Source organism: Notothenia rossii (assembly GCF_949606895.1).
Source record: "Notothenia rossii genome assembly, chromosome: 1".
In the NCBI taxonomy this organism is placed as follows: Eukaryota; Metazoa; Chordata; class Actinopteri; order Perciformes; family Nototheniidae; genus Notothenia; species Notothenia rossii.
This window is the reverse complement of record NC_136912.1, coordinates 12,615,791-12,626,127: the sequence shown is the minus strand read 5'-3', so window position 1 is coordinate 12,626,127 and position 10,337 is coordinate 12,615,791. Positions and strand designations below refer to the sequence as shown.

At 37.6% G+C, this 10,337-nt stretch overlaps 1 protein-coding gene across 1 annotated transcript in view; it reads left to right on the top strand.

Moving 5' to 3' along the window:
• Positions 1-584: 584 nt before the first annotated feature.
• The window catches only part of abcg2d (ATP binding cassette subfamily G member 2 (JR blood group)), a 16,906-nt gene continuing 7,153 nt past the window's right edge, over positions 585-10,337 (top strand). The window contains exons 1-9 of the mRNA XM_079645391.1: positions 585-823; positions 1,744-1,969; positions 3,156-3,215; positions 3,314-3,428; positions 4,631-4,783; positions 5,378-5,535; positions 7,028-7,179; positions 7,716-7,817; positions 8,424-8,674. Coding sequence (XP_079501517.1) covers positions 1,758-1,969; positions 3,156-3,215; positions 3,314-3,428; positions 4,631-4,783; positions 5,378-5,535; positions 7,028-7,179; positions 7,716-7,817; positions 8,424-8,674 — 1,203 coding nt within the window. The 5' untranslated portion in view covers positions 585-823; positions 1,744-1,757. The remainder of the gene's footprint in view (positions 824-1,743; positions 1,970-3,155; positions 3,216-3,313; positions 3,429-4,630; positions 4,784-5,377; positions 5,536-7,027; positions 7,180-7,715; positions 7,818-8,423; positions 8,675-10,337) is intronic.

Here is a 10,337-nt window from a genome sequence, read left to right as displayed (position 1 = left end):
ATCTTTATGCAACACTAAATAATGCAGTAAAAGCATTTTTGAATGTTTTAAAAGTAAGTACAAGTAAGTTTGTGTAATCAGGAAATATTTGAAAAGTTTCAATCGTAGAAGTACTCGGTTAAGAACATTTCCTTCCTGATTGATAACATTTAATTATATATCATATATATATATATCCTCATGCATTAATGAAGAATCAGGATTTGACTGCTGTATTCAGTTGAGGTCAGTCAGTCAGAATTCATCTTTTCGTTTTTATTGATTAATCTGCTAACTCATTTTTTCTTGTGTTTTTTAAAGACATTGAATGATTTCCGGTTAATTCCTTTTGTAAACACGAGAAAAGTTCAAAGTGACACCTTAAACTCTTTTGTGTTGTCCAACCGGCTGTTTAGACAGCAACAACATTGAATTACTTACATTTTATATACAGCTGGGTAGTGGTGGTGCAGTAAAGAGGACAATATTTCCCTCTGAGATTTTAGTGAAGTACAAGTTATTTATTTTACTTTTATTGTCCAAACATGCACTTGTTAAAAATTCAAACCCTTTTTTTGTATACACATTAAAAAATAAGACATAAAAACAACATGACCTATTGTTGCCGTTATTCTAAAAACTCTTGTTAAAGTTACACCACTGGAGGATAGTCTTTCTCTGTTTAAACCCTTTCCTCTCTCTCTGTGTGGTGGATAAAGGGTTAACGTTGAGGGGTCCCAGCTGAGTGGAGGCACCTGTCCCCCCCTCAGGGTGCCCCCCTCCTCTGGTCCTCAGTCTGCAGCAGCGCTCCTCTGAAGCTGCAGCAGGATCACAGCAGCAGCCGGTGAGTCACAACCAAACTCTTCTTTACTTAAAAACACCAAGGAGCAGGTGATCACTTTCTGAAAAGCATGATTTATTTGTTTTAGTTGTGCTTCTGCAAGACTTAGTTTGCGTAATACTAGTTGGAGCAAGAAGAACATTTATGTTTTAGTGTTAAAAAAAATCTAAAAACGACATGTATTAAAATTAAGTAGTGTGAGAATCTGTGCTACAGGATTTGACCACAGAGTGATGTGATCTGTGCAGTGGTGAGAAAGTGATTAAAACTTGTATTTAAGTAAAAGTATTAATACCTCACTGTAAATACTGAACTTGAAGTAAAAGTCCAGCATTCAACATTTTACTTATGTGAAAGTACGAGTTAAAAATGTACTTGAAGTATCAAAAGAAAAGTACTCATTCTGCAGAACCATGACATTTTTCAGACATTTTGGCAATCAAAATTAGAATTCATTATGCATCATATATTTTGAGCTCTAATGTGTTTTTAATGTAATCAAATGAACAAAAATAAAGGTTTCTCATTCTGCAGAAAATGGTCCCTGTCAGTGTTTTAATATGAAATATTATTATTCAATTTTGATGTTTTTGGATTGATATAACTGATGTGTAATTATCCTAACTCTGGTCTGCATACTGAATTTGACGGTGCCCATTTGAACGAATGTACTGTTGTTGGGCAGTTTAATCTACAATTTAGAGATCATTTGTAAAAAGATTTGTATGAAGAACAATGGAAAAAACTGAATTAAATAAAAAAGCCAAAGAAATGTCCCTTGTGATGTCATTTTCAGATGATCTAATTATGCGTAATTCATGTGTGCTAAAGAGCAGCCGTACAAACCGTGTTATGAAGATTGCGTGAAACCCTGAGATTCACACACTGTTGTTTTACATCAGTAAAATATGTCTTTCTCTCAGATCACGGTCCCAGGATGATGGAGAGAGCCAATCACATCAACATTGCCATGATGGAAGACATCGGCACTAACGGAACGGTGGGGTCAAAGGTCGCCCCCGGCGCGGAGCAGAGCCCCGAGCGAGGCTCCACCGTCAGCTTCCACAACGTGCGCTACAGAGTGCAGCTGCAGAGCGGCTTCGTCTGCCGGAGGAAGACGAGCCACCGGGAGATACTGCTCGACCTCAAGTCAGTCCTCAAAACACACACGCTCTTCACCTGTCTGTCTTCTGTCAGTTAAAGCTGTTTGTATCAGCTTTGGAAAGAGGAAATGTATATTAACTGAAGTCGTGTACTGACTGAGGGAACCATTTTGAGGTTGACTTTTAGGATATATATATTTCTTTACTATATATTTCTACACCACTAAATTTATTTGACTGTTTTAATAGCTAGTTACGTTAGAGATCCAGATTATTAACTGATACAACATTTTAATTAACTAATAAATCAACATTGACTGCCACTTTTACACAGAGACTTTATTTGACTAATCATTTCCTCAGATTTCAGTAGAAAATCTTTTAAATGATTGTACATATGAATGCTCATTTGTTCTAACTTAACTAAACAAACTCTCACCCCGCTCCATTAGTCATGTTCTTGTCAAAGAAGACAAAGAATAGTGTTGACTTTCAGATGAAGTGATAAAACACACTCTTAACTTTGGAGACTGCGTTACAATAAAAGAGCGGTATTTCTTTATTTGAGTTCAATATGTTTCATTATATCCTTGTTCAAAGTGGAACAATAGTGAATAGACTCTTGAATTATTTTCTTTCTGATGGTATTATTAAACACACCTGACGTTTCCCATGGAGGAATGAATCATTTCACACAAGTTTCTCCCGCCTCTGTGTTAATTATCTGATATTAAGCATGGTTTCCTGCATATAATCTCTCTGATGCACCTCTCTGTCTGCCAGGGAAACGATTTAAAGTCGCTCACGTGATCCGCTGTCGGGATTTTATTCATTTTGATTCCATTTTATATCACTGACTCTTTTCTGCTATTGTGTAACTGTTCCCTCTGAAGTCAAAGGATTTACTTTAATAACATTTCCCAAAGCCCAGTATAATTTTTCTTTCAAAAAAAGGCTAATGATATCAGTAAAAAATGCAAATGACGTTAATTCTGTTTCGGATGAATGAGGGAGGAATGTGCTTTGAGAAAAATAAGTTTCCTCGTGTGAGAGAATCAAATTATTCCACTCTGTTTCACACTGCTCACATTTGGATCATAACAACTGATGTACAGAAGTGAAAATATGATATTATACCTTTTTTGAAATGAATGCAAACCGTTTAAATGTCCCAATCATGGTCTTTAAATGAAATGATCCCTGCTAAATTGGTTTGTGTGTTTGTGCTGCAGTGGCATTATGAGACCTGGACTCAACGCTATCCTTGGACCAACTGGAAGTGGAAAATCTTCGTGAGTATCCCACTGATCTCTTGGAAAAAAGGTATTTAAAATGCATTTGGTTTTGATATAATTGTTACATTTTTGTATGATTTTTTCGTTGTTGAAAGATTCTTGGACATCCTGGCTGCGAGGAAGGACCCCTCAGGTCTCTCTGGAGAAGTCCTCATCGACAGAGCACCGCAGCCTCCAAACTTCAAGTGCCTCTCTGGATATGTGGTTCAGGTGCATTTTGAATTATTTTAACAACGTAAACCTGCAGGACCGGATTCCTGTCCACATTAATAATGATAACCTGATGTTTGGTCTCCACAAACATCCGGCTGTTTATCACTAAATACTACGTTGACCTGCACGTCCCTCACTTTGTCTGGGGCTAAAAAAAACTTTGTGTAATGTTTTTATTAGAGCTTTTCACTACAATGCATTCAATCAAATGTTAGCTTAAATTGTGTTCTGTTTTTCAAAGGTAATCAAAACAATACAAAAAAAGTGAGTCAGTTGAATTATATTTAAAGTAAAAAAAAAATCCCACTGTTAAGTTTTATGAATAAAAATTCAATCAATTCATGATATTTCTGATAATGTTAAGTGATTGTTGTGGGGGAAACTTCTGAAGCAATTGGAGAGTCAGGACTCAGAGAGACACGGGGAGAGCTGGAGCTTTGATGGCAAACACTGACGGTTTATTTGGAGTTACGGCCGGAGAATTGACAAGACAGGTGGTGTGTCACGAGTTGACACAGCGGTTGCCAAACCAATTCTGAAGAACTCTTCTGCAGCTCGAGGTTTTAACTAGTTCTGAGTTTAATAATCAACATTCTTTATCAGTGAGACTAAACAATTATGGACCCTGAATCTAACTAGAGCTCTCGTCCATAGAAAAGACTGTGCAGTAAACTACCTCATGGCGGCTTGTGCTCTGTCATAGACTGGCAACAACAATGCGCCCAAGCTGCCCCTCCTTAAGAGAGATAGCATCAATACCCAAGGCCGTAGACCTGTGCCACGGGAAAAGAGACAGTGAGAGGAGAAAACGATGAACTGGGTCGAAGGTTGAATACCTAAGCAAATTATTCCCTAACAATTGTGATCCAAAAAGTATAATTGATTAAACATTTTTGAATGTTTGAAATCCACTTTTTTTATTTAGTTGTGTTTAGTAAATGATATTTCTAAAGTCAAAGAGAAATAAATACTGTTTTGGCCCTGACGGAAATGACCTCCCAGAAACCACACTAATAAGAGCTGTAGCACAAAATATCTAAAAGACACTAAAGAGCTCTGTAAAGCTTAGGGAAACTTTTATACCAGTTTTTAATATACAAAGTTACTAGCTTCCAAACTCTGTTAATTCATCACATCTCTGCAGTGCAGTTTCGAATGTAAACTAAAATACAAAGTCTTCCTGTGACCTTTGCCCTCAGGAGGACGTGGTGATGGGCACGCTGACGGTCAGGGAGAATCTGCGTTTCTCCGCAGCGCTGCGTCTGCCTCGCTCCGTGCTGCAGAGCGAGAAGGAGGCTCGAGTCAATCAGCTCATCTCAGAGCTGGGGCTCAGCAAGGTGGCCGACTGCAAGGTGAAGACACACAATACTCTGTGATACACAAAGTACTCGTGTATTTCACCTAAGTGAGAGTAGAAATAACAGTGTGAAATACTCTACTGTTTAAATGTCCTGACTTCAGAATAATATATGTAAAGAGTAAAAGACATTAAGTACAAATGTGGTAGCATCACTATATAGTTAAAGGACAAAGATGTACTCAGCTACAAATAATATATGTTATTGAATTATAAGTATGGCTGCATTAATTGTTCCGTCTCTTTAATTTGGCAGCCGGTAAGGAGGAGCCTTTTTAAACATATGGATATTATATATTCTGCCCTGTAGCTTGTGAATTTAATTAAACCTATAATGACCTAAAACACAATCAAATATTTTTTTTCTTTTTTTTTTTTGCAATTACACAAATCTGAATCTTCCAATAAGTAAGGCTATCCAAAAACTGTAGTGGAGTAAAATCCAATACATGGAAGTATTAGTAAAGCACAAGTACTTCAGTACACAACTACTGTACATAGTAGACAACTTTCTTAGTTAAATTCCACATCTTTAATGACTACCTTCAGGTGAGAGTCGGGACAGATGTTTCTGGGTGTTTTCCTTCAGGTGGGCACACAGATGACGAGGGGGATCTCAGGAGGAGAGAGGAAGAGGACGAACATCGGCATGGAGTTGATCATCGACCCGGCGGTTCTCTTTCTGGACGAGCCGACCACCGGACTGGACGCCAGCACCGCCAACTCCGTCCTGCTGCTGCTGAAGAGGTGACGCCATTACTCTGATCTATATTGGATTAATATCAGGTCACAGTTCAGTCTCAGGCCTTCTCTATAGATAACACCCAAAATAAAGAGTGTTGGAGGTTGTGTGGGAACATGGAGGCTGACCACTCGCACATTTTCTGGAACTGTACAAAGATAAGGTCATATTGGGAGAAGGTTAATGCAGTTCTCAAAATGATTATGGAATTCCAAATACCTTCCCAGTGATGTATCTTGGGAACATTAAGGATGTTGTCACGGGAGGCGATCTATATTTGACTTAGGTTTTACTTGGAGCGAGTAAGAAAGCTAGGAATTGGCTTAATGTGAACACTCCGACTCAGGAGCAGTGGCTGGAAATTGTTCAAGATATTTCTGTCATGGAAAAGTTGACATACGTTTTGAGAATCCAAGAGAATGCATTCCATAGGAAATGGGAAAAGTGGAATATTTACATGGTTGACACCAACGAGTAAGTGAATGACTAATTCAATCCTGTACAGTAGTGTGAATATTGAAGGTCCTGAGACAACTAGTATTTATTATGCTTTATTTTATAACTGATTTGTGTGTATTATTTTTTGTTGTTTAGACAACATTTACGTTTTTACATGTTGTTCTGTTATTATCGTTGTGAAAACTCAATAAAAACACAAGAAAAAGAGATCAATGGGACCTACCTGGTAAAATAAAGGTTTGAAAATCCAACCTGCAAAAAATAAACTGTAATTAAAAACAAATAGATTGAATTGAAATAATTATACAGAATATATTTGTTTATTTAATTTTCCTTGGGTTCAACTTTACATATATTATATAACATTTTACATGATAAACAGTAATTGCATTATTCACATCAAACACATCTGATACAATTCAGAGCCAGTCGACATCGTTCATACAACTAAGTGGAATACTCATTTAAAAACTACTAATAATACTAACTTAAAATTCATATCATCTCTATGTATTTTTACATTACATGTTTTTAGTACCTGTAAAATAAACCTTAATTTAATTTAGCGTTATTTATGTTTAATTTAATAACGATATACCTCTTTGAACATTTCACTTGATATATCATGTGATGAGATTGAAATGCACGTTCAGTTCTGCTGCTATGCTTTACAATGTATTAAACAGTTTAATAATACAAATAATTATAACCGAAGTATGCCACGTTCAATGTTTGTTTGTTCAATCTATAATATTCTTGTGATAGACCTACAATGTATGGAGGGCAGAGCAAGCCACATTAATAATGTTTAAATACTTTTACAGTGTTTATGTAGATTCAATTATCTAGTACAGTTAAAAAATCATATGCAGCAACATGGATTATATTCTATTTCTTAAGTATTAATTGAATGTAAATTAACAAAGGAGATATACAAAGGCAGAACATTCTTTGTGTAGTATTACATTTGTTTTTGCATCAAAAGTCATCTTTATTGTACATATTACTAATACATACTTTTACAATGTGTCTCTTCAGAATGGCCAGTAAGGGCAGAACGATCATCCTGTCGATCCACCAGCCGCGGTACTCCATCTACCGACTGTTCGACTCCCTCACTCTGCTGGTCGGAGGGAAAATGGTTTACCACGGACCGGCGCCTAACGCTTTGGACTACTTCGCCAACATTGGTGAGAACATGGATGCTTGTTCTGTAGATATTAATGTTGACTTGTACTATGTTATCTGTTTATTGTGTTGCACTGTTGGACGAGCCTGTGACCTAAGATGTTCATTGTCATAACTACACTGTAGCTATGTATGCACGCATGACAACAAAAGCCTTGAAACTTGATATTGTTTTAATAATATAAAAGATAAAACTATTAACCTGTTTTTTATTGCCCTTTTTTATAATTGAACTTGACACATAGACAATTAAAACATCAAATCACACCAGGACATTATTGAAAAGTATTTATAGGAACTTCACAAGCTTTCCTTTTTAACAATGTAAGTAAGTCTCCTCACTTTTAAGTCTTTTTAAAGTTCTTTAGGTGCTTATTATTTTTACGCTGACCCACATTAATCTTTGTTTATATGTGTTAGTGTGATAGAGACTATGATATGTTTAAAAGTTTGTTTTGTACCTGCCCTGGAACTGCATCCTGTCTTCTCTGCTGAGAATACTGTTTTTTATGCATGGATTATTGTGACTGTGTCTCAGGTTTCCCCTGTGAGCCCCACAACAACCCAGCTGACTTCTTTCTGGATGTTATTAACGGAGACTCCACGGCTGCCTCCATGACCAAGGTGCCCGGCTCTGAAGGTAACGCCATTTATAAATCCCTGCATGAAAACTAATGACGAGGAGAGCAACACCTTTCTGTCTTCGCAATAGGATGGATTTGTAAAGACGTGTCCAAAGTCCCCGGACTGAACTGTGTGCATGACATTTGAAATATCCTTCATGATCCTCAAGCGTCTGCAAAGGATGATTGTCAAGAGGTTTTTTTTTTTGTTTTTTTTTTTTTTTAAATAAATTCCTCATCCTGTATTACCTTGAATTTCTGAAGATTTTTTTTTTTTTCATGCATCAATGGTGAACGAAGAGTAAAAAACAATAACACATCTGTTCACAACTTGTGTAATACAATCCAAAAAGTTGTTCCCTAAATACTGACATGGATAAACCCTTGCTTTTTAAAAAGCCTACAGTGCTTACAGTGTTTGGATTGGTTGTTCTCCTTGGAGACATGCAGGAAAAAACGTTTTTTAAATCCACGGCAACATTGGGTGAGTTCTTGTTAAACAAATGATACTTTTGGAGGTGAAGTATTCCTTTAAAAGTCCACAGCATCTTTTCCAATGCCATTATTTTTTTAATTAGTTCAAATATTTAAACCTGTCACTTTCCTCTCCGTTCACCTACAAGATGTGGAGTTTGAGGAGCAGAGCGGCTTGCGGCAGAGCATCGAGGAGCGCCTGGTGGACGAGTTCAGGAGCAGCAGCTACTGCAGCGCCACCAGAGCGGAGCTGGAGCTCATCGAGCAGGAGAAGAAGTGTTCCTCCTGCTCAAAGTCCCGCACCATCACCTACAACAGCTCCTTCCTCCACCAGCTGCGATGGGTTCTCAGGAGAACCTTCCAGAACCTCATGCTGAACCCACAAACATCTGTGGCCCAGGTAGACATCGAACTAATCATCAAGGTCAAAGATATGACAGTCACAAACTTTAAGACTAGTGTTGTTTTAATTCCAATAACTTACTGTACGTTTTACAAATAACATGTGGATTTTTATTAAATGACTCTTACCTCTTCTCACCTGTAGAATGGTTGTGCATTAGTTCCAACTTTTATTAGCAATATTTTATTACCTTTTGACAGATCCAAAATATCCTTTTTTTAGTCTTTATGCTAAACTAAGCTGCTAATTTACAATTTAATGAACATTCAAAACAATAAGAGCGGTATTGATCCACCCATTTATTACACCAAAAACTGAATAGGTACATTTTTTTAAATTATGTAACAGATATTTATTTGTTCTAATTTATAACTTCATGTATTGTCTTCTTGTAATACAAAGTACATACAAAGCTCTACAGACACATAAACCCACACTCTATTTACAGATAGTATAATAGCAATTCTTATGTAGATAGCAATACAATTACAAATCTGATATAAACTGGTGGTAGCAGACACATTTTGAATTTAAAGTATTTATTAAATGATGTTATCCCAGTTACACGTTTATTAAGTCATGCTCAAAAGGTCATAGAGTATGCACAGCATTGTTTATTTTAAACATGTAGTCCTTACTTTGTGATTTTTAGTACATCTCAGGTCCAGATTTCAAGTCTACAGCTCTGACGGATATAATTATTGTCTCTGATTTCTGTTTTAAGGTTAAAAGTTTAAGGTTGTGCCACTATCGTGATGGTGCACAGGATGCGTAGACAGCACTTAGTAGAGGTCAGGACTTAAGGCTCTCATTAGTCACCCCATGGCGGCGAAATGCTGTCAGAAGTCTACTCACTTTAGCAATTATTAACAGCTAATTGGCCCCAAATAAGTCAAAAACAATCCCACAAGAGGGGCTCTAGGTGGCGTGGGCGCCGTAATCGGCTTTGGTGACTGCTGCGACCCCGCTCTGCCTCTCTGGGCCAGGATCTAAACTGATATCATATCAGGACAAAGCCCCCTGGCCCCGGTCCGGAGTCATCACATGATGGCATCAAGACCTGTCACTCCCCCGCCTCGCTTTCACATGAGGGGCTGCGGGGAATGAGGTGAAACAGGCTCAACCCTATTAGCTTATCCCCTCACCCTGGGAACCGCTTTACTCCCGTCATAATCTGTAAATTGTTAGGATTAAAATTTGCGTCGCTTTCACTTTTCTCACTCTTTTCTGTTATCTTCCCCCCCACCACTTGACCCCGCAAACATTTTTCTTCTCTGTCAAAGGGGACACTGCTTAAGTTTTATTATCATTCTGCAAATGTAATTAATGACAGTCTGATATTAGACAAACTGGGGGGATTCATTCCTGCACTGATTGTTCAGAAGGATAAGGAAAGGGACCTTTGATCAAGTCAGTTCCTCCGTGGTCGCCGGGCAGTTGTCCAGCAGTTTGTCCTTCAGTTGTAAAAGTATGTAGGCGCACTGATATCCTGGGTTTTTGAATACCGGATTATTTGTACGTAGGCTACGCAAAGAATCAATTGTTTTCCAGATTGGTTGAAATAGGAGACACGAGTGGAGGTTGAATCTACCTCTGATCAATTGTGGAAGTCTCTGACAACATGTTGTAACTTGAGAGAAGTTAATAATCGTTTGGTAAG